This window comes from Bidens hawaiensis, unplaced genomic scaffold, assembly GCF_021521415.1.
Source record: "Bidens hawaiensis isolate Kalapana, Puna unplaced genomic scaffold, B.hawaiensis_p1.1 tig00029934_1, whole genome shotgun sequence".
Taxonomy (NCBI): Eukaryota; Viridiplantae; Streptophyta; class Magnoliopsida; order Asterales; family Asteraceae; genus Bidens; species Bidens hawaiensis.
Genome location: NW_027505167.1, coordinates 137387 through 162236, shown reverse-complemented (window position 1 = coordinate 162236; position 24850 = coordinate 137387). Strand labels below are relative to the sequence as shown.

General features: G+C 37.1%; 3 protein-coding genes across 3 annotated transcripts; 2 read left to right on the top strand and 1 right to left on the bottom strand.

Annotated features, from left to right (window-relative positions):
- Positions 1–10251: 10251 nt before the first annotated feature.
- LOC143611193 (mitochondrial fission protein ELM1-like) lies at positions 10252–13989 on the bottom strand. The gene is made up of 9 exons (XM_077085457.1): positions 13981–13989; positions 13815–13880; positions 13543–13692; positions 12956–13082; positions 11955–12067; positions 11808–11871; positions 11642–11735; positions 11455–11563; positions 10252–10570 (listed from the first exon to the last, which is right to left on the bottom strand). The coding sequence occupies exons 1-9, from the start codon at positions 13987–13989 to the stop codon at positions 10469–10471; spliced, it is 834 nt and encodes a 277-aa protein (XP_076941572.1). The 3' UTR covers positions 10252–10468.
- A 6432-nt stretch (positions 13990–20421) lies between these two features.
- Positions 20422–21000, top strand: LOC143611192 (protein FAR-RED IMPAIRED RESPONSE 1-like). The gene is made up of 3 exons (XM_077085456.1): positions 20422–20597; positions 20685–20943; positions 20989–21000. Exons 1-3 carry the CDS (start codon positions 20422–20424, stop codon positions 20998–21000), a joined length of 447 nt encoding a protein of 148 aa, XP_076941571.1.
- A 2001-nt stretch (positions 21001–23001) lies between these two features.
- LOC143611191 (uncharacterized) lies at positions 23002–24407 on the top strand. Its single transcript, XM_077085455.1, has 2 exons — positions 23002–23232; positions 23307–24407. The coding sequence occupies exons 1-2, from the start codon at positions 23002–23004 to the stop codon at positions 24405–24407; spliced, it is 1332 nt and encodes a 443-aa protein (XP_076941570.1).
- The last annotated feature ends 443 nt before the right edge of the window (positions 24408–24850 follow it).

The following is a 24850-nucleotide window of genomic DNA, read 5'->3' as shown; positions in this document are numbered from 1 at the left end:
GTAGCTATTGATGGAGCCAAAAAAAGAAGATATGAGACAAGCTTCTTCGAAAATGTAACAAGATGACCAAGCTGGTGAAGAAATACATGAAGGACTAAGAACCCGAAGTAAATCGAGTAGTATTGTGTGTTGTGATGTGAACTGATATATGTGTGATGAATATGTAATAAAGAACGTTGAATCGTTTTAAGAATAAGGATAAGGATATATATATCGAGTAACGATATATATATGTGTGTGTTTGTAGTAATATATATCATTTATGATATATATGTGTGTGTGTGTGTGTGTGTGTGTGTGTGTTTGTGTAATAAATAAAACGTGTATTTAAGAACAGAATGTTATTTAAATTTCAGAAAAATGTCAAATCAAAACAATGCCGATGCTTCTCGAAAGGAAGCCGAAAATCATGCAACTAGAAAAGATATAAAGAAAAAGAAAAAGAACAAGAGCAAGAACAAAATTCCTGAAAAATACATGAATCAAATTCAAATGATGATAAAAGAAGCCGTGAGAGCCAAATCTCACATAAGAACACAATCTAGACAATCTCGTTCTGTTGAACCATCCCAAAAATCTGTTAAATCCAAACCTCGTCCTAATCCATCCCATCTCGAGGAGAGTGTCCATGAATCAAACGCTGATGGCAGCATAAAACAAAAGTTTAAGAAACTAAAAATCGAAATCTGCTCCTTTAAAGACTTTTAAGTATTTTGGACCAAAGGAATTTTATGGCGATAAAGGTGCCATTGCGACTGTAAGATGGATTGAAGAGATGGAGTCGATTGTGATTATAAGCAAATGTTCCGAGCAAGAAAAGATACAATATTCGGCTCAAATGTTCAAAGGCGAAGCATTGGAGTGGTGGAATACACTGATAATGAGCAAGGGAAGGCAAGTATTGTACAACTTGATGTGTGAGGAGTTCAAGGAAATGATGATGGCGAAGTTCTGCCCAATGCATGAAACCAACCAAATTCAAACCAAGTTCCTAAATCATAGAGTCGTAGGAACCAATCTGCGCAAATACAACACGGAATTTCATGAATATTGTCGTCTTGTGCCCCAGCTGGTAACCTCCGAGTCCAGCAAAGTCACTCGTTACATTTGGGGACTTCCGTGGGAAATCCGCGACATGGTAAGGTCTCACCTTACACAAACCACCGACTCCGCAATGAAATTGGCTGGTTATCTGATTAGTGGTCTTGTCCGTAACAAGGATGAAGACAAAAAGGTCGTACCGTCAAACGACCACAAGAAGACTGGAGGAAGCGCCCGATTCAAGGGCAAAAGTGTAGACCAACGCAACTCTGGATACAATTCCAACTTCACACAATGCAAAACATGTAAAAAATATCACAAAGGTCGTTGCCACTTTGCTCCGTCCTCTTCCACAACTGTTTGCGACCCGTGTCACAAACCCGGCCATGCAACGATTAATTGTTGGAAGAAGACAATGACTTGCTTTAACTACAAGGAGATGGGGCATCTTAGCTTTGAATGCCCCAAGAACAATCCCGCGGCTGGTTGTGTGGGTGGAAGTGGCCAAAGGAATGAAAAGAAAAGCAACACAAGAGTCTTTATCCTCGACACCAAAAAGGTGGCCGACATGCCAGAAACCATTACCGGTACGTTCTTAGTTAACGACACACATGCTAGATTTTTGTTCGATTCAGGTGCCAATTTAAGTTTTATAGATTATAGCTTTTGTAGTCTATTAAACTAACCTTTAACGAAACTAAATAAAACTCTAAGCGTCGAGACCGCTAGTGATGAAATCGTTAAAATCTCCGAAGCTCTAGAAAACGGAAAAATCTTATTAGCTGGTTATCATCTGTCTATTCAATTGTTGCCAATGACTCTTGTTGGTTTTGACATTGTATTTGGTATGGATTGGTTATCCAACAACCATTCTCGTATCATTTGCAATAGCAAAACCGTTGAACTTCGAGCCCCTGATAAACGAACCATTCGAATTGAAGGGGACAAAGACGCTGGCCAAGTTAGCATATCTCCATGATAAGGGCTAACAAATGTTTAAATCAGGGATGCTTAGCATTCATGGCCTACGTCACCGAAGAATCCAAATCGAAGGAGATAAAGGACGTGCCTATTGTCTCCGAATTCTCTGATATATTTCCAGATGAACTGCCTGGTATTCCTCCCGATAGAGAAGTCGAGTTTAGGATTGATCTCATGCCCGGAACCGCACCAATCGCTAAAGCCCCGTATCGTCTAGCTCCAACTGAAATGAAGGAATTGAAGAAACAACTTGACGAGCTACTCGAGAAATCTTTTCGTCAAGAAGAAGGATGGATCAATGCGCATGTGTATCGACTACCGAGCCTTAAATAAAGTCACCATCAAGAATCGATATCCACTCCCTATAATAGACGATCTTTTCGACCAACTTCAAGGCGTAAGCTACTTCTCAAAATTCAATCTGCGTTATGGTTATCACCAACTCAAGGTTCAATCCAAATACATTCCAAAAACCGCATTCCGACAAGGTATGGACTTATGAGTTCACGGTCATGTCGTTTGGTCTTACTAATGCCCCGCCGCATTCATGGACATGATGAATCGAATTTGTAAGCCTTACTTGGATAAATTTGTTATCGAATTCATCGACGACATACTTATTTACTCTAAGTCTAAGGACGATCATGAAACTCACCTCCGAACCTTACTTGAATTACTTAGAACCGAGAAGTTGTACGCCATGTTCTCGAAGTGCAAATTTTGGCTTCATGAAGTGCAATTTCTTGGACACATCATAAACATGAATGGTATTCAAATGGACCCCACTAAGATTGAGGTTATCTCAAAGTGGGAGATTCCGAAGTCGCCAACCGAGATCCGAAGTTTCTTAGGTTTGGCCGGCTATTATTGTAGGTTCATCGAAAATTTCTCTCGTATAGCCGTTCCCTTAACTTCTTTGACTCGTAAAAACATCAAGTATGAATGGGGGAAGAGGCGTTCGATATACTTAAACAAAAACTCACCCAAGCACCTATACTGGCCTTGCCAGAAGGTACCGATGATTTTGTTGTCTTTGGTGATGCGTCTCATTCCGGTTTGGGATGAGTACTAATGCAACAAAAGAAAGTAATCGCTTACGCCTCTCGTCAACTTCGAGGTACACGAAAAGAACTACACGACTCACGATCTAGAGTTAGGCGCCATAATCTTTGCATTAAAGATATGGGGGCACTATCTCTATGGAGTCAAATTTGTCGTGTTTACCAATCACAAAAGTCTAAAACATATCTTCGAACAAAAAGAACTCAACATGCGTCAAAGGCGCTGGATGGAAACTCTAAACGACTATGACTGTGAAATCGTCTACCACGAAGGTAAGGCCAACGTTGTGGCTGACACCTTGAGTCGTAAGGAACATGAAAATCCAAAAAGAGTTCGAGCGCTACGACTAGAACTCCAAGTAGATCTGGTCGAGCAAATCAAATTCGCTCAAGTCCAAGCAATCAATGAAATCAAGATCTCCGACGTAAACCGTAACGGCACCATTGACTCGCTAGTCAAAGGTGATGATGGTATCCATAGACTTGGAAACAGGATTTGGGTACCGATCGTTGGGGACTTGCGTGAAAAGATCATGAGGGAAGCTCACAAGTCCAAGTATATGATGCACCCCGGTAGTGACAAAATGTACCAAAACCTAAAGCCAAACTACTGGTGGAACGGAATGAAAAAGGACATCATTTTGAATGTTGCAAAATATTTGACGTGTTTGAAAGTCAAGGATGAACACCAAAAGCCCTCGGGATTGCTTCAGCAACCTGAACTCCCCTTCTGGAAGTGGGAGTTGATAACAATGGACTTCATCACGAAACTCCCGAAAACAACTCGTCAACATAATGCCACTTGGGTTATCGTCGATATATTAACAAAATCCGCTCACTTCATACCAATCAACGAATCTTACTCAATGGATAGATTAGCGCGTATCTATATGAACAACATCGTTGCTTTGCCTGGAGTACCGTTGTCTATTATTTCTGATCATGACAGCCGATTCACGTCTCATTTCTGGAAAAGCTTCCAACAAGCGTTAGGCACAAATTTAAACCTTAGCACCGCTTATCATCCTCAAACCGATGGGCAAAGCGAAAGGACGATTCAAATGTTGGAAGATATGCTTCGTGCTTGTGTGATAGACTTAGGCGGAAGTTGGGACGACCATATTCCCCTAATGGAATTCTCATATAACAATAGCTATCACACGAGTATTCAAGCCGCACCGTTCGAAGTGTTGTATGGTCGTAAATGTAGAACGCCCATGTGCTGGTCTGAAACCGGAGATAATCAATTGTCTGGACCTGAGATAGTCCAAGAAACCACCGATAAGATTTTGCAAATCCACGAACGGCTTAAAACTGCACGTGACCGCCAAAAGAGTTACGCCGATGTCTGTCGTAAACCGTTGGAATTCGACATAGGTGATAAAGTTCTATTGAAAGTCTCGCCATGGAAAGGCGTTGTTCTCTTCGGTAAGAAAGGAAAGCTAAGTCCTTGATTCGTTGAACCTTTCAAGGTACTCGAACAAATTGGTACTGTTGCATACCGTTTGCGACCACCCGAGGAAATGAACGGGATACACGATGTATTCCATGTTTCTAATATGCGAAAATGTCTAGCTGACGAATCTTTGTCTATGCCTCTAAGAGATGTCGAAATTAACGAAAATTTAAAATCGTAGAACGACCAATCCAAATCGAAGATTCAAAAACAAAGAAATTAAATAAACGAACTTTGAAATTTGTGAAAGTATAGTGGGACTCACGAAGAGGCCCCGAATACACTTGGGAAATCGAATCCGAAATGAATAAAAAGTACCCCCACTTATTCTAAGAGCGAATCTAGCAGACGAGATTCATTTCAAGGTGGGGTGGATGTAACATCACGAAAGTTTTGGATCAAAGTTGCAAAGTTCAAACTAAAAAGGACTAAAAATGATATGTTCTAAACTCAAAGGTTAAAAATGAAAATTCTGATTTCATGTCCCATCGCGATATGCGACAGAAACCAGAAGAAAACCCCATTGTGGCATCACGTATCGCGAAGGGCATGTTTACAAACCCAAGGATATGGTCGGTAGGCGATACACGACGGCCAAAGCACCAACGTCATCGCGTATCGTGATGACGTGGTCTGACAGGCGTGACACGTGTTGCCACGTGTCAACTGGTGGCACTATGTATCGCCACGTGTCACCACGTGGCAGGCCAACCCTACGTCGCGATACGCGACGAGGTTCTCTAGTGACCATCGCGATTGGTCACCAGATTTGCCTATAAAAGGGGGTCATCGGCCTCTCATCTCACCACTCCAAAATTCTCACATCATTCTCTCTCTAAACATCCCTCTAAACCTCGTGAAGCGTGTCCTCGATCACCTCGTAAAACGTGAAAACCTTCCTCGATTTTCGTGCCCAATACCTCGTATTTCGTACCGTTAACCAACAACATCTCGAAGTACCGATGAAGTTATCTTGAAGATCACGACCCTCAAAAGACGACCCAACTCTGCCTTGAAGTACATGCCAACAAGAGACGAAGATTGGTGTGCCTCGAAAAGTGTGTCGAAGGAATTGTGGATCAAGACATGTGAGAAAACAAAAAGGCGTCGAAGTGCTGCTGAAGTAATTAGGGTTTCTATAAGCCAACGAAGGTAGGCATAATGCCCGAATAAAATAATAAAAAATTAATAAAGGCTTAAAACTCTAAGTCGATGATATACTCGATACCTCGAAAATAATAAAAGAAAGCATAACAAAGAAATATAAAAGAAAGGAATACAATTACAATATGATTCTTTGTTATAAAATGTTATATAAGTTATTATTATTATTATTAAATAATAAAGAAAAGAAAAGTATACCTTTATTAAAGAAGAAGAAACGTAGTGTTTTAAGAAAAGTAAAACAAGTAAAACTAAAGGTTTATCATGTAAAAGAAAAGGAAAGTAAATAAGTTAAATTAAAAGATTTTTAACTTATAAAAGAAAGAAAGAATATTTAAACTAAAGGTTTAAAAGAAAATATAATCGAGGTAAAGATTATAAAAAGAGACTAGAGGTCTTAAGCCGGATTAAAGATCCGACTAATAAAATGTTACTCGTACTATAGGTGCGAGATAGCGAAGAAAGGAAAAGACCGATCAGTATATTGAAGTTGATCCTTTGAAAAGGTGAATACGCACCAACTTTATAAACTTGTTTAATCGAAGCAAATTAATGAAATGAATTACTTGAGATTACGTATTTCTAAAATGTTATAAACAAAAGTAATCGCTAGCTCTCAGGCTGTCGTGTACGTTTGTTTGGATCCTTATATATGTGGTAAAAAGTCGGTGGGCACACCACATCACACTTGGTCATGACCTCCGCCATGATGGGCCGGACCTAAGTTACGTCCGAGTGAGACTGATCATGTGTATACGTATGGTAACTAAGTAATGTCGAACGCTACGGTGTTTGCTGGGGTGTCTGGTGTGTGACTTAAGTTTATAATTGTGCTTTGTTTTAAAACTTGATTATTCCTAAGCCACGATGGGCCGGACCTAAGTTATGTCTCGAGGGGTAATCAAGTAAAAGAAAATATTTTCGTGTCAGCATATTCACCAGCATGTGTTGCTGACGTATTTTCTAAACATTTTGCAGGTAATCAAGAATATGAGCTTGGAATGCTCGAAGTGCTTAGATATCCGATGGCTCGAATAAGTTTGTTAATATTAAAATATAAATGATGCTGTTGTATAAACAAGTAATATTTGTAAACACTAAACGAGAACTTTTAAACACCGTCTTTTGTTAATGTAAATATTTTAAATCCACATAATTATAACTTCCGCTTTAAATACGTAACTCTGATTTTTTTTACAAATGTGGTACCAACATATGTGTCATACGCCTAGGCCGTGGTTTGGTGTGTGACACTCGATGCTCCTTTTTAGATCTCGTTCGGCTTCTAACTTAAATTCTTTGAAACGTTCAAACGCCTCGGCTTTCTCTTTCATGAAATATACCCACAAATATTTCGAATAATCATCAATAAATGATATCATATAACTCATACCTTTAATTGACGGTTGTTTCACCGGGTCGAACACAACGGTATGAACTAGCTCGAGAGGGGCTTTAGTTCGATAACTAGAGTTCTCAAACGGTTGTTTATGAGCCTTTCCAAACTGACAAACGCCACACACTACATCCATTTTTACTTCGAGTTCGGGTATTCCCGTCACCAACTTCTTTTTCACGATTAATTGAAGTTTATCATACCCGACGTGGCTTAAGCGTTGATGCCACAGATCTGCGTTTAGATTTTTTTTCACCTTATTCACATACGAAGTCCCGGCAGACAATACATAAACCGAGTTTTTCTTTCTCCCTTAAATAACCGGTATGGATTTAGTTTCGAACTTATCGAATATACTCACCTCGCTTGGCCCGAACAGAACATATCGTCCGGTGTCGGTGATTTGAGGAACCGACAACAGGTTCTTTTTCATGCGGGGAACATGAAACATGTTTTTGAGAACAAAACCACTTTCCTCGGAATCTGATGAGAGATCAACCTCACCAATATGAGCTATGCCGTGTCACGAATCATCGGAAATAACTACCACCTGGTTACCCTCGTACTTAACCGGGTTCTTTAGCCGCTCCTTTTCACCCGTTAAGTGATTCAACAACCCGGATCCACAATCCAATCATTTAATAAATTTAAAGAGGGTTTTACCGTAGCCTTTAACGCATGAACTTCTTCAATTCCGGCATAATGGGCCTCAGCATCCCAAGGCTCTTCAGTTCGATTTTGCGTTGTCGCGGCGTTTCCTTCCTTAGTTGCACTCGCTGTACAATACTTTGCGATGTGTCCTAGCATGCCACAATTATAACACTTAAAAGTTTTAAAAGACGAATGTTTACCCTTTTTGTGGTTCCAATTCTTTCGATCAACACTTCCTTCTTGTTGGTTTTGTTACTCAGGTCTATTCCCTTTGTTGAAGTTGTTTGATCGATCCCATGGTTTTTTTTTTGTAACCGTGGTTGGGTTTGAACTTTCCTTTTCCTTTGCCCGCAAACAACGCCTCGTTTTCCTGCTTGATACAACGGAGACCGACACATCGGCCATCTGTTTGTCTAAGGATTTATGTCCGGATAATAAATTTTCAAATTCCGAGAGTGACGGTTGAGTCGGCCAACCCTGAACAGCAGCGACAAACGACTGAAATTCCGGGCTCAACCCGTGAATAATAATCCGTTTGATCCTCGCGTCTCTGATCCTTGATTGCTGATCTAAATCAGCAATCTCGCGACAAAGAGATTTAACTTTATGGAAGTACTTTGGAATCGTCATATCTTTCTGAGTAACCGAAAGCAACTCGTTTTCAAGAAGTTGTAATTGGGTGTCGTTTTTCTTCGTGAATAGTCGTTCAAGAGTATCCCATGCATTTTTCGGTGTTTCGGCTTCTTGAAAGTGATCTAACATCTCCTCTTCGACTGTTGTTTTTAACACGAACATCGCTCTCCCGACTTTTACTCGCCACTTCCCGATGGCACCTCCGGTGTCGTTTCTTGTCACCTTCATTTTGGTTCCGTTGGTTACCTCCCAAAGATCCTGACCTTGAAGGTATGACATAACACATGTCGACCAAACCCGGCAATTAGTTTGGTTCAAACGCTTGATTCCGGCAACAAGCGACGTATCGACCATCGTTTCCTTCTTCGTCAGCTTCTTTTCTCACCACGAGTTTGTTTACTATCCACAGACCCGGATAATCGCCAAAGGCAACCATCCGTGAGACTTATCTCTTGGCTGGACTTCGATCGACTAAACTCGATTACGTACGGACGTTCGGTGATCCGGCTTGATGCCACTTGTTAAATATAACACAAGCAGAGTTGACTAATAATCAAGAACTGATTGTGAATTTAACTGCAAAACAAGAAACCAAATATTGCTTCCTTCCCATTTGTTGTTGTACGTACAGCAAGAAACAAAGAACCAAAAACTTTGGATGGGCTGCACTTTATTCAACTTGCAAACACAGTGGACTTCTTTTTGACGAACAAATAAACTTTAATATTATTATTAAGAAAACGAACACACGAAAAACTTAATAAACCTATGTGAACCAAGGGTTTATATAACGCCCTTAATTCGAGTCCTACTCGTATTCAAATACACAATTTGAATCTAACTCAAATAGGTTTTAGGATAAGACTAACTTAATAAAATAAGACAAACTTATTAATAAATATAAACAAATTATTATTTAAATCTCCTCCAAGCCATCCCATGAGATTTACTGAACCGTCTTAAAATATCGTCTCGTTTAACATATCATACAACCAAATAACAACAATCATATTCATATCATCGTAAAAAACACCCCCTTTTCATTTCAAAGTGGATCCAATACCACAACTTACTATGGCAATGGTTATTGTCTTACTAATTGCAAATGATGCTCCACCATCAAGGGTAGAGGTGCACGAGCCGGGTATTTTAGCGTATGGTCAATGAAAGTCAATACCAGGTCCGGTAGGAACCGATTCCTGGTATGGTCGGGTATTTACCGTGTATTATGAGGTTTTTTTTGGGTTTTGGGTAGGATAGGGTCAGGTTTTGACCGGATATTGGTGGAACCGTTTATGGGTACAGTTCCGGGGAGAAACACATAGACTGGTCAGTACCCACGGGTAGGGTCTGTTCTGGGTAAGAAAATTACAATTATATTTATCTAAACCCTTTAATACAACCAATTGCCAACTCATCAGTTGCGATAAAAGGGACATGTAGCAACTCGTATAATGGTTCAATTCCTCCAGTGTAGTACCAAATAACAACCTAGATTTCCATCTTGGCTTTTATTAACTTACTACTCTCACCATTAACTTTATGAAGCACTGGATCTAACTCACTCTTCATGTGTAAATATATAAATTGAATTCTAACATCCTATATTCATCATCACAACAAAAAAAAACTAAAACTTCATTCCATAATCAGGTCATTATAGCATCAACTAGATAGATAGCACATCTCCTTATACCCACTAAACCAGAAACCAAAAACATTCAAAAGATCACTAACCAGAGCCATGGGCATTCTTAAGAGCACAAAATGTTCATTCCTCTACAAAAACGAAATTTGATTTCAACATGTTGAGAGGTTAAACCAAAAGGTCCTAACTTGTTAAGATGGAAGTCTTATGCACGGTTTTGAATGAGAAAGAAGCGAGGAATCCTCTTTTCGACTTTTAACTCTCCTATTCCAATCTCCATACGTTGCTTTTCTTTCTATTACTTCAGAAGTAGCTGCTTCCGCTTCAGCCACTTGAATTTCGATATTCCTTTTTTATTTCTCATCAAACGAATGGCATCTTCTTTTCCTATAAACACAGTCAAAGTAACGTTTGACCATCAATATGATTCTAACCCGTCAAGGCTGCAAATTCCAGCCACGTTTGGCTAGTCCTTGAATCACATGCTCCGCTGCTTCCGCGGTGTCTTGTAAGGGAGGATAGGTCCAGGTTTTGGCTATCTGTGCAATAACACCATGTAATTGTTGAAAGTTTAAACTAAACTTGAATTATTGTTTGTATTTTTATCAAGTATATGGATCAAACTTGTATATTGTAATGGGTAGGGGTTTATACCAATTGACGCGTTGATTTGAAAACACCGGTTCTATAGGTTTATACAGGGTCGATTTATGTTGAACAAATTGAATATATCAAATCAAGATTATGCATTAATCTGTAATCATGTTCATTTAATTTTTTTTTATTTTTATTTAGAATATGCAATTGTATGTGTATTAAAAAGTCGGTCGAGGGTTATATATGTCCCGATATTGTGGATTTGATGATTCGGCCAATGTCGTGGAACTTTGAACCGCTCGTGTAAACCGAACGGACAGTTTCACCCTTTTAAATTACTATTTTTTCATTTTTAGATTATGCAATTACGCATATGTATTATATTCATGAACCATATTTATCATTTTAAAAACTCTAATACAAACTACAGATTTAGAAATTCAAAACTAAAAAAGTTTATTATTTACAACCTTAGAAACGATTTGTTGTTTCATGAAATTGTACTTCGTGATTTGGCCCAAATTTTAATCAAAACCGGACGAAGAAAGTAAGAAATCATCAACAGAGTACCATTATAGTTTTTTTTAAAGAAGTGGAATACAAAATGACAGCAGAAAAAAAGACGAAAAAGCCCTTCATTAAAACATGAATTGACCGCTAACCCTAGATAAAAAATTTAACAAAATAACAAAAATCTTAAACTTGAACAATGGAGGGACTTGTTTGTGATTTTGTATGTAATCCATATTTAATAATCACAGGGACTAAAAGTGTATTTTATAATTTTTTTTAAGAGTAAACGTCTTTTGCATTTGTTAAAACTTACATTCTCGTCACCAGTGAATGGTCGCACCATCCCTCGTTCTTGAAGACATTTATGGAAGTATGCAAACTTCCATGTGCACCTTTCAGCTCCAATTACATAAACAGGCTTTCTGAAACATTAAAAAGTTATATAATAACTAAAACTGATTATTTGACAAGATTTTGAAGAAACCGAATATGCTTATTACCCGGTACTACAAGCCTCACTTAACATGCTGACTGAATCAGCCGTAATCACAAAAGCATCAGCCCAAGCTAAATGCCCCATGTGTGGATTTGGATCTACACAGTATCATGTGTTCACCATATTAATATATTTTATTATTGTTTTATAATAACTGAAAATGGTGGTACCTTGGCCGTCCCAGATATAAATCTTAGGGTGGTTATGAAATTCTTTTACCAATATGTCAGACACCTGTTTGTTGGTTAAAACTTTACAAAAATATTTTATGTTTTACATTTGACTATGAGTTGATTAATAATAGAAACAATCCGTACCTGCTTCGGGGTCCGTCTAGAAAACGAAATCCTAATGCTCCCACAAGTTGGGAGAACATTCATTAATGATGCTGTTAACTGCCTTGGCAGGTCAGCACCGTATTTGCAGTGACCTGTAGTACGTACCAAAAGTCCAAACAGCCTTGTTAATTCAGAACACTAGTGAATATATTTTCTGCATATTAATTTATGATGGTATTAACTACTGCAGAAGACGGTGTTTGGATGTGCTTAAAATGAGGAAATAAGCTGTAATAAGCAAAAACAAAATTATGTTTGGTTAAAATAGTAAACACTGGAAAGTTTTCATAGTTGTGGAGAAAAAATTAGTTACTTGTTTGTAGACAATACTTATTATTCAGGTAACTAAAAAATAAAACAACCAAAACCCACTTATTTTAATCTTTTCTATCAACTATAGTCATATTTTTATATAAAAGTCAGTTTTTTTATCACATATCGGAACGACTTTTTAGGAGAAGAAAACTGTATGAGCAAAATACGGAAAATTTCATATATACCCGACTCAAACTTAAAATATCATATATGCCCTTAAAAACTAGTTAAAATATCATATTTAACTATTTCATTGAAAGCAAATCAAAAAATGACAAATTTACCCTTATTTTTCTAAAGCTTTAAAATTTCATATTTTAACCTTAATTTTTTTTATTTACCCATCAACAATGTTTTTTTTTTTTTCAAAATATGATATTTACTTATTTCATACAAAGTAAAGCTTAACCTTATACATTTTATATGATATTTTATGAATTTTTTTTACAAAACTGGTACCATCCCACCACCCAAATCTTATCATCAAGAAGCTGACTTGCGTTCACTCTCGATTTTTTGAGGAATACACTGGTTGTTCTACAAATGATTTTGATTGTTGTACCAAGCCCAATGATTTCATTTAACTTTGGTATATCTGATATTTTAAGTTTGAATTGGTTATATATGAAATTCTCCCAACAAAATAAATCAGAAAATAGACTCACGAATAGGTCCTCCTATGTTGACCACAAGCAAAGGTTTGCACAACGACGCCAGCTCATGATGCCAGGCCGAGGCTGCACATTGTAAAGCATCTGAATCAGCTTGATGAAGGGCTCCAAGTGTTAGGACCTAGGATTGTATATAGAACCAGCTCCATAAGTATACTTGCAACTATAATATTATATACATTTGTTGGCACTTACATAATGTAATCTATTTTAATTACAAATGGGTTGATTTGGGTTCTGTTTCATCTCTAATGGGTCAAGTGGATCAAGCTTATTAAGTATTTACTATCGTTACAATAAACTTTTCAAATCATATTTAACGCATTATTAAGTATTTACACACCTCAAAAAATATGAACTGAAAGTGTTTGTGGGCTCAACCCGACATTTTGGTTTTAAATTGCACGCATAATGCGCTATGCACCTGATACGATGTAAAGGGTGCATTGCTGCACTTGATGCGATGCGTTTACATTATGTGCTCATAATGTGCTAAACGCAATCTTAAACCGAGCTGACATGCACTCATTTTAGTTATTTGACCCATGCACCTAAAGTAATAAACACTTGATGTTACCCACCACATTTTTTCTCGGAGGTTGACGAGGAGTAATCCAGCCACGAAGAAACCAAGGAATTTGTTTCTTTCCTTCGAGAGTGTGTGGATAATAATCATGTTGAGGGCTGATCACCATATCAAACCTACTCAAATGTGACCGCGGGTGTTGTATCTACAACCATCACAGAACAATACATGTCATTGGTAGCTATATTGTGTATCGGATCAAACTTTGCATAAACCAAGTATTAAGAACGATCAAAGCAACATAACGACGAACGGTTCCTGTCAAACCTGTATAGTAAAAACATGGCCCGGAGCTAACCGTTTAATTGAAGTTGCACAGATATCGTATCCCGCCTAGATGCAACCACCAATACAGGACCATCTCTAAAACCAAAAGATACAAACATCAAAATCTTGGATCCAAATAACATCAATCAGTAGAAGTTGTATTTACCATCCCCATTAACCTAAAACCCTTGAACCACCACCAAATACCAAATCCCTACCCAAAACCAACCCATATTACCTTCTAATCTATGCAACCCTTCACTAAGGTGGAGATTTGAACTTGTTACAAGATTATTTTCACAGGTTACATCTTGACTAAGAGTGTTCACATACATACATCACAGGTATGATCAGATATAAAACCAAGAGTGAGTGAACATTGTGAGAACGTGACGTTTTGCATAAACAGAAGCTTATAAAAACAAATCGCCTTTTTATATATCACTTCATATATTCTAATGATTTAAGGTTGGTTATTTTATTCCTATTATCTTGGAACTCTTTTAGGGGATGTTTAAGCTATTGTCCTGACTTGCTATTTTTAGAGAATATTTATAAGTAGCTTGCTTGAGGAAAAGCAAGGTTCAAGTGTGGGGATGTTTGATGTATATAAAAATATACATCTTTTTAGCATCAAATAATCTCTAAAAACTGCAACTTCTATAGTATAATATAGTTAAAATAACTACTTATCATGTTAAAATGTATTTTCAAGTGAATCCAAGCCTCAAATGAAGAAACGAATGAAAAGCCAAAGAAAAACCAAAGAAAACAGCAAAACATGGGGCTGTGCTTCAGGAAACATGGGGCTGTGCTTCAGGAAACATGGGGCTGTGCTTTTGGAAGCACGGTGCCGTGCCTACCTTCCAGAAACGACAAAAATAAATAGCACATGTCACTAAAAAGCACGGGGGCGTGCCTCAGGAAGCACGGGGCCGTGCCTACCTTCCAGAAACGACAAAAATAAATAGCACATGTCAATAAAAAGCACGGGGGCGTGCCTCAGGAAGCACGAGGCCGTGGTCATCTTCGAGAAACGACAAAACAAATCTGGCACATGTCATAAAAATGCACAGGGGCGTGCTCATCAATAACGGGGCCGTGCCTCACTCTCCAGATTGCCTATAAATAGTGGCTCACGTTGCACTCATTTGGTGTGCCTTGAAAAGAGTTCTATCCGGTTTTCACTTATAAAAACACACACTAACACTCATATAGGAGGTTTAGTGAAGAGTTTGAAGGCTTGGAGATCACCACCATCAACCATCATCATCAACCATCATTACTATCATTAAGAAGGAAGATTCATCTACATTTGGTTAGATCATTCCAAGTTTAATCATGTATTTGTTATCATCATTCATCTTAATGTTTATCATTATGCTCATTATGAGCTAAACTCCATTTACCATCTAAAATCTATGAAGAAGCTTTGTTCTACTTGATGATTATATAAAACATGTGGTTTAGTTTGGTAAAGTACATGGTTATTTTACAATTATCTTTTGATGAGAAATGTTTCACCATCTTAAAATACTAATTCAAAGTTGGTGATTGTCAATTATATTGGCAATCGTTCATGATCGATTCATGTTCTTGAAAGATAGAAATACTTTGATACATTATCAAAACATGGATCCTTATATTGTACTTAGAAATGATGAGATATAAGTTATGATGTATTTCTCTAAGCCTTGGTAATCCGAAAATGGCTTTGCTTAGGATATCATGCTAGTTAAAGAAATCATATGTTAACGGAATGTGTAATTATAACCTACATAAATCAACCAAGGGGAGGTTGTGTGAGTTAACTACAACCACTCGAAGTTGTTAGGATTGGTATTTGAGAAATCGAAGTCAATTCTAATCATTCTAATTTACCAACTGCTTGTCTAATTAAATTGGCATTCTCGGGGTAGCATGCTATTAAGCATAGGATTGACTTGAAAATATGCATGCTATTATTCATTATGTCATAGAATGTGTTCACTAAAAAATGAGGATCATAATTCTATCATATATTATTAGGACAAGTCTATCACATGTTTAACTATTAATCATCAAGGAACAATGGAGTGGATTCTAGATATTAGATGGTAACCTTCGCATAATTGAAAAACTCGTTTAGAATTTCTTATCTTGGTCACCTATATATTATATATAAGTGTTTACATTTTATAAAAAGTTCAAAAATTAACCCCAAATGATTAAAACCTCCGATTAAAGTAAAATAACGATTCATTATTAGAAACATTTGTGTCCACTGATCGATACTTGGTTCTTACCAATACTATTCTACATATACGATAGGTACACTTGCCTATTTTGTGTGTGTTTAGTCTTTGTAGAAATCACTTTTATAAATTTTAAATACGATCTTGTGCAAAAGCAAATCATCCAACCTCCTATATTTTAACCGCACGCGCACGCGCACATCAATCATAAAATTAAGTTATTTTAGTTTTAGTTTTAATCAATTTTTTATGTATTTAGCTGTACACATTAGGTTTAATTGACTTAATTTTTTCGGTTTTTAGGTTAATTTTTTGATGAATTTATGATTGATTATGAATTTATGAATTTATGTGTTTTTATAGGTGTTTAGTAATTGTGATTCGAATTGTAACACCCTTGGCAAACACAACATCGTCCCACTCTTAGGCAAATCCCACATCGGCCGTTGACAAGAGAGATCTTTGGTTCATAAGTAAATGTCCAGCCTCTTCAATCACCAACGCGTTTTGGGCTTAGTTGGCTGTGGAGCACATGAAAACTCCACGGTTAAGCGTGCTTAGGTGGAAGTAGTACTAGGATGGGTGACCTCCTGGTAGTCTCCATCTGGGCAACCGAAAACAAATCCGTGAGCTCTTCGTGGGCAGAGCGGACAATATTGGTGGTGCGAGAGGCCGGATGTTACAGGTGGTATCAGAGCAACTCTTGTACCATTCTGGATGATGGGACAAGCCTCGTCGAGGACGATGAGTCCAAAGGGGGGTTGCTTGTAACACCCTTGGAAAACACAACATTGTCCCATTCTTAGGCAAATCCAACATCGGCCGTTGACAAGAGAGATCCTTGGTTCGTAAGTAAATGTCCAGCCTCTTCAATCACCAACGCGTTTTGGGCTTAGTTGGCTGTGGAGCACATGAAAACTCCACGGTTAAGCGTGCTTAGGTGGAAGTAGTACTAGGATGGGTGACCTCCTGGGAAGTCTCCATCTGGGCAACCAAAAACAAAACCGTAAGCACTTCGTGGGCAGAGCGGACAATATTGGTGGTGCGAGGGGCCGGATGTTACAGGACTGTAACAACTCGGGTTTTTAAATTTAAATTTTTTATTAAATACCCGACCTGATTCAGTGTTCGGATTATTTTTATTTAAAAGCATTGCGCATATCGAATTAGTTTGACTATTTTATTAATATTTAATTATTAATAAATATATATTTAATGCTTTTACACTTTTAGCCCATACTATATAGTTTATCCTCTTTTGTGTCCATACTTAAACCCCAGGGTCCAATCTGTAAATATTATTATAACCCAGATCATCAACCTGGATACCCGTTTACCAAACCCGACCCATAATCAATCTCGTGAACCCGCGATCAATCAATCAAGAAATTAACATGCCAAAATCGTTTATAACCAACTTTTGATTAAGGAAATCAATTTTGTGCATGATTCGCGGCATCACCGTTAATGTAATTGAACTAATTAGACCCTGTTGACTCGTCTTTTCCTTTTTAACCTAGCCGAACAACCCTAAAATCGTTTCCTGTATAAACGATGTTAATATTCCAATTAAACTCACACCTAACATCACTTAGCCGTCGCCTACAAATCCCCCAACCTTAATTGGATATTAGCAACCTCCGTATACTCCGCTCGTCTACCTCCATCGCCGACCCTGTTCTACATCAATTAACCCTACCTCCGATCGTTGTCCAAGGTAATTGTTTACATGGTTTTGATGGTGATTTCATGATGATCAAAATTCCTATGGTTGATTTAATCAGTTGTGTCGGGTTTGATCAATTTATTTTTCTAGGGTTCTTGAATCATATATGATCTGAACCTGCATATGTTATAATTTAACGAACTAATGCTATTATGTGCATTCATTGGTAGCTTGCTGGTTAAACCCTTGGGTTGTGGGTGGGCAGGTCGCGGGTTCGACCCCCTGCCACCCCGTAATTTTAGTTTTTATTGTTTATTTCTTTTTTCACATTTAATAACTATATAATATTAATAATAGTATTTAGTTAAAACCATTTCATTAAAAACCGACTTAATGATACTCGTTTAACTCATGTTTTCGTTCATGCACATACGTATTAACATATAAGTATATATATATATAATATAAAGTATATTATAAATTAAATACTAATGTTTTAATATCTATAAAAATCAAGTAAACTAATTTTATATATATTTATAAAACTAATAGTAATATTATTAAGATGTGTTTGATCTATACTTGGCAAATTAATTAGTTATAAAATACGTGTCTTACTTTTATACAAATATTTTTTATATAATAAAATATTATAATACACTTTTAAACGGATTTTATAATCAATAATATTATTAAAGATGGATTTTACTTGTATAATCTTTAATAAAGTATTATAATGTACTTTGTTTATAATTTAACAAACTAGAGATTTTTCATATAACATTTTATAAGATAAAATATTATTTAATCAAAGAGAATATAATATGACTTAATAATTATTATATTTAGCGAGCTTTCTTAATCGATCTAGTTCATTAACTTAGTATTTTCGTATTCTATTATCCTCATTAGGCTTTATCGTCAGCACGCGTGATCCGCTTTCGTCATACTTATTGTTATCTAATTCCTTTGTTCGTCTATCAAGGTGAGTACCACATTCCCCTCTTTTTACTCATTTTCCACGTTTTGGGGACATATGCGTAAATATATTTCTCATATATACTTATACTCAAAACTGCAACTTTGTCTTATGTGTTAACAACTTATACCTTACTTGTTTATGTGCTTATTTGCTTGTATGCTTTCGCATTCGGAGAGGTCCAACATAATCTCAGTCTAGTATGATCATACGTCAGTCGTTATAGCTTTGTGCTTCTCGACATCTCAGTTATACTTTCTCATTTGGTTAATTTGTTATACTCATATGACTTGTTGCAAATACTTATTTTTTTATATGGACATTTAAATTGGTGTGTTGCTCACTCAACCTTGTGTTGACAAAACCTTTCTATTTTCAAAGCATATGCATGTTATCGTTTGATATTCAAGCTTGTTTGGAAGAAAAACTTAGGATTGCACGCTAGAGAGAATAAACAAGATTATAGACCTTGATATATTTGTATTGTCTTATTTATTTGGATTTTGTATTTGATGTTTTGATTATTTAATTAACTTAATAGATATTGTCACATTTATTATTGCTTGATAGTAACCTTTGAAAAGCTGTGAGCAATCAGTTCGCCCCGGTATTTCCGCCGTAGGTTGGGGTGTGACACGAATAAACTTCAAATTTATGTGTCGTAATAGCAATTCGCGAGTAGGTTTGTTTGTTGTTTGATTTAGAACGTATTAGAACGTATAGGATTGGGTAAGTTTTTGTGATTCGGATAATTTTTTGATGTTTTTAGTTGTATACTGTAGGTTTTATGGACTGATAAGTTAATTTTATCATTTTTTAGGTTATTTTTTTCTGTTGTATATTATATGATTGATGTTTGTGTTTTTATATAGGTGCCAAGTATTTGTGAATCGATTTAGACTTCAAATTATTTATCTTAATATCAAATCGTGAGTAGGAGTGGTTTTTTTTTTATTAGAACGTATAAGAACGTATAGTTTGGGGGTGAAGTAATTGTGCTTTGTTTTGGACATCAAATTATTTTGTGTTTTTTCATAGCAAATTGTGAATAAGAGCTTTTGTTTTTGCGTTTTTGATTTTGAACATATAAGAACGTATAAGAATGTATCAGATTGATTTTTCTTTTATCAAATCCTTCATCAGATCTTGTTATACCTCAAGTTAATGCATCTTGCAAACTTGAAAAAGGAATGGTTTTTATATATGTTGATCATGCATATGATTTCTATTGTGAATATGCAAAGAAAGTTGGGTTTTGTGTTCGTAAAGGAGGTTTGTACATGAATGAGGGTTTATTAAAGTCTAAATATTTTACCTGTTCGAAAGAAGGTCACAAGCCTGCAAATAGTTATTATTCTATGGCTGAAAAAGATCTTTCTAGCAGACCCTATTATAAAAGAAGGAAGAGACCAACAATTAGGTGTGGTTGTCGAGCTCAAATTTTTCTAAAATCTGTTGATGGGTTTTTGAAATAAATGATTTGTCGAAGGACATAATCATGAAATGATGCATGCAAATGATATGCATTTTGTTCGATCAAATAGAAAGTTGACTCATGTACAACAAGATATTATATATGAGATGTCAACAATGAATTTGGGCCCTGTTATGGCGTTTAATATTATGAGGACATAGTATGGAGGATTTGAGGAAGTTGGGGCTACAAAAGACGACTGTAAGAATTTCAGACAGAGTTTAACTTGTTATAGTGGCGAGTATGACGCTGAAATGGTTGTACAAATATTAAGTGGGAAGAAAAACTATTGTGATGGTTATTCGTTTGAGTATACAGTTAATACTAACGGTGAGTTAGATCGTTTGTTTTGGGCTGATGATATTTCAAAGAAAAATTATTTGGCTTTTGGAGATATTATATCATTTGATGCAACATTTAAGACAAACAAGTATGTCAATTTGATACAACTGTTTCTTACCTTTTTATATTTTTACACATTTTTTTAATTAGTTTTTATATAAATTTGTTTTTTTAGGTACAATATGGTTTTTGTACCATTTACTGCCATTGATAATCACTGTCGGAATGTTACTGTTGGTGCTGCGTTATTATCGTCCGAATCTATTGAATCTTATTCATGGCTTTTGAAAGTTTTTATTGATTCTTTTGGTATTGCCCCAAAGGTGGTTGTTACTGATCAAGATCCTACAATGAAGCAAGCAATCTCCCTTGTTTTACCAAATTCGAGACATCGGTTATGTATGTGGCGCATCATGAAAAAACTTGCTGACAAGGTAACTTTATTTTTATCGTATTAAAGCATTATGCATATGTGTTAGAACGTGTTATAATGTATAAAAATAGTTGCATATATTTACAAAACGTGTTAGAATGTAACATCCCATTTTTCTAGTTTCGGTTAATTAACGAAAGTATGAGTTATTATGAGTCGGGCTAGTGTTGGGTTAAATGGAATTGGGTTATGGACTTGGGTTAGAGGAAAGGAGGAAAGACCATGGGCTAAGCCCATGATCCATAAATATATAAACCATAAAAACCACTTAATTCCTCATTTTACACATATTCCATACACCATTAAAAACACATACTTAAGCCTTCTCTCCAATCCTCTCCTTATCTTAGCCGAAATCAAGAAGGAAACCAACCACCGATCCAAGGTAATGATAGTATGATATTGTTTGAGCTTAAGCCCGTTAGATATAATCACGAAACAATAAACCGACACCGTTAAACCGTTAAGTCACGATATCCGTATGGAATCGGGTATAAACCGAACCTAAGATGAGCTTAGGGATCACCCTAGCTCAGATCTGGATCGAACGAGATGAAAAACAGTGAAAAACGAGTTAAAACTCGTTTTTCCAACGAATCCGCGAGCCGGGAAAGTTAATACGAGGTAAAGAATGTCAGGGAGTGTTCTGACATTCCCTGACCTAACCCTAGTTCGCTATGGGAACTTAACGAATTGTAAGGTGATTCGTTAGTTGATTCGCATAAGGGAGCACAACGAACTAGCTCTAGTTCGTATCTGATTCGTTAAGGGAAAAGGATAACGAATTACCCTTGATTCGTTATGACCAGTTCGTTAGGGGAGATAACGAATTAGATGGACTAATTCGTTATATGGACTGGTTCGCTATGGAACTGATTCGTTAAGGAGTCCAGTTCGTTAAAGGGTCCAATTCGTTGTATGAACCAGTTCGCTAAGATAATCCAATTCGTTATGAACCAGCAATGAATTAGAAGTTTAACGGAAATACAAGAACATCCCCTGGACTTAGAAAAGAATGATTTAATTACGAAGAAGCCCTTGGACTTTTAAGTAGCAAATTAACTAATGATTCAAAATTCTAATGGAAAATGTGATAAGACAGTTAATGGAAATAAAATTTTTCCAAGCTGACATGGCAGCTTAACCCCAGCCAGGGGCTCTGCCCCTTGGACCCCGCTATGGGCTGCCTCCCCTGGACCCCCTGCCAGGGGCAGCGCCCCTGGACCCCCGTTCGTTGAGGGTTATAATTAGTCTAGAAATGTGATACGGATAGTGATAGTAATTAATGCGCGTAATTGTTATACAGTTAGTCGTGCACAGCTAAAGAGGAGAATAACCGTAAAAGGTGAACGCAACCGCATTAAGGTGAGTTTCTAGCCCCACTTCCTGTTATGTTTTCGGGGCTGTGTGCATACTCGATGTGATAGTTAATACACTTACCTTAAGTGGTAAGTGTATGCCTTGTATGTTTATGTATGATGATTGCTTGACGGTGCGTGAACGATCATAGCATGAAGCCTGCTTTTCCAGGTAGGTTGTTGCCTCTTTCTTGAAACTGCTATCAGGGTGCTTCAGAACTTCTTGGTACAGAACATAGTCATAGGAAACGTGAAACTACTAGCGAACTTCATTCCAGATCGATCGTACCGGAATCGAGTACAGAGTCGTACCGATCGCTTAGGAAACGCGATCCGGATCGCTAACTGCCACCGTTTCCGATTTTATGCCAATTGTTTTTTTTGCTAACCAATCACGTTTCCAGTCGATAAAAATCGCGACCCCTCATCGTTCAATTAGCGTTCCCAATTGATTCAATTCGCGTTACCAATTGATTTCAATTAAAGATTCGTTGGAATTTCAATAGACGGGGGTGATTGAAAACCCCTGTATTGTTGCTTTTTCTATCATTAAGTCCAATGCACTCTATGAATCCCAAGAGTATTTCCCGCTCAATTGTAGCGCCTTTTTCAAACACATTATAAATGCTTGATTAACTCTTTATTACACAAAACACCCATCAACAACTTACAAAATACAAAAAAAAAATCAAGAGTTATCAATGGCTTTTGGTAAAAGAGGGTCAACAAAAGAAACTCAAAATTCTGGAGAGCATATTTCTGTTAGCGACGGTGAACATGAAGACAACGAATTCACAAAAAACACACAGAAAGTATCCATGCAAAAAAATTCTGAAGTTCAAAGCAAGCAGAAGGATGACAAACCGTTGAAGCAGGAAGTTGAGGTTGTAAGTACCGGGAGCGGCAAGAATGCTGGTGGTTCAAAAGTGTGGGTTTGCAAGCATTGCAAACAACAGTTTACCAGCTCGTATACTCGAAGATCAAACGTTTTCCTACTCTACTACAGGATCGTGGGAAATATGAAAAACTCTTGAAAAAAGTCAAGGATGCGGAAAAGGTTGGTGTTTCTCGGTCTTTAAAAAACTCGGTATTTACTAATAATAATCGCATTGATCAAAGTTTTGGCATGATGGAGAGAAATCAAGTAGATATGAAGATTATGAGGGGAATATGTGCGAATGCCATTCCATTCAACGTGTTGCGTAATCCCCAATTTTTGGAGATGGTTAGTGCAATCAACAAAGCACCGAAGACTTACAAACCTCCATCTAGCGAAAGAGCAAGAACGGTATTGTTAGATGAATGTGTCAGAGATGTTGAGAAGGACATGACTCCTATCAAGGACACATGGTATACACAAGGTGTTTCTATTGTCTCTGATGGCTGGTCTAACGTGAAGCACAAACCATTGATTAATGTGATTGCAGTGAACAACCGAGGAGCAATGTTTATGTATGCTGAGGATTTTTCTGATTTGGAAAAAATTGGTGTAGCAATAGCTAACTACTTGCTTGGTGCTATCGAAACCGTAGGAGCAAGCAATGTGTTACAAGTGGTCACGGACAATGCAGCAAATTGCAAGGCTGCTGGAAAAGAGATCGAAAAGGTACACAAACACATCTTTTGGTCTCCATGTTGTGTTCACACCTTAAACTTGGTTTTTAAAGATCTAGCAAAAGAGTTTAATTGGTTGATGAACACATATAGTAGGGGCAAAGTGATTGTGAAGTTCTTTCTTAATCATACTCAAGCTTTGTCAATTTTTAGAGATAATTCAACGCTTGAGTTATTAAAAGTGGAAAAAACAAGATTTGCATCTCATTATATTCTATTGAGAAGGCTAATGGATTGTAGAGAATCACTTGCTACAACCATTTCTCTTAATTCTTGGAGGGATTGGGCCAAACAAGGTGACGAAAACATAAGAAACACCGGTTCAATGGTTGTTGACACAATTAGAAGCGACGACTTTTGGGAGGATGTTGAGACTATTTTGTCTATTACTAAGCTTGTTTTCTTGATGATCAAGTTTTGTGACGGTGAAGGTTTAAGGATGGGAGAAATATATGAAAAGATGGAAAATATGTTGGGGAAATTCAAGAAGTAATGTTGCAAAGTACTTATGAATCTTATTTGCCTCAACTAAAATCCATCGTGCTCACTAGTGGGAGAAGATGACAATACCATTACATTGTTTGGGCTTTGCTTTGTCACCGATATTCTATGACATGAACTACCTTCGTATGTTAGCACCGGGTGGAATTCCTAGGAAATCTCCAAATCAAGACAAAGAAGTGGTGCAAGGGGTTATGGCTACTTTCAAAAGAAAGCCGAAAATAAGGAAGAATATAAAGTGTTGCGAGATCAATTTGCAAGATTTCATATGAAGAAAGGACTTTATTCAATGGAAGCGGCCCAAGTGGATGCGGTCACCATGGATGCGATTGATTAGTGGTCAAGCTACGGATCGGAAACTCCAGAGTTAGCTAAAGTTGCTATGAAGGTTCTTTCACAACCTATTAGTAGCTCATCGGCAGAACGATACTGGAG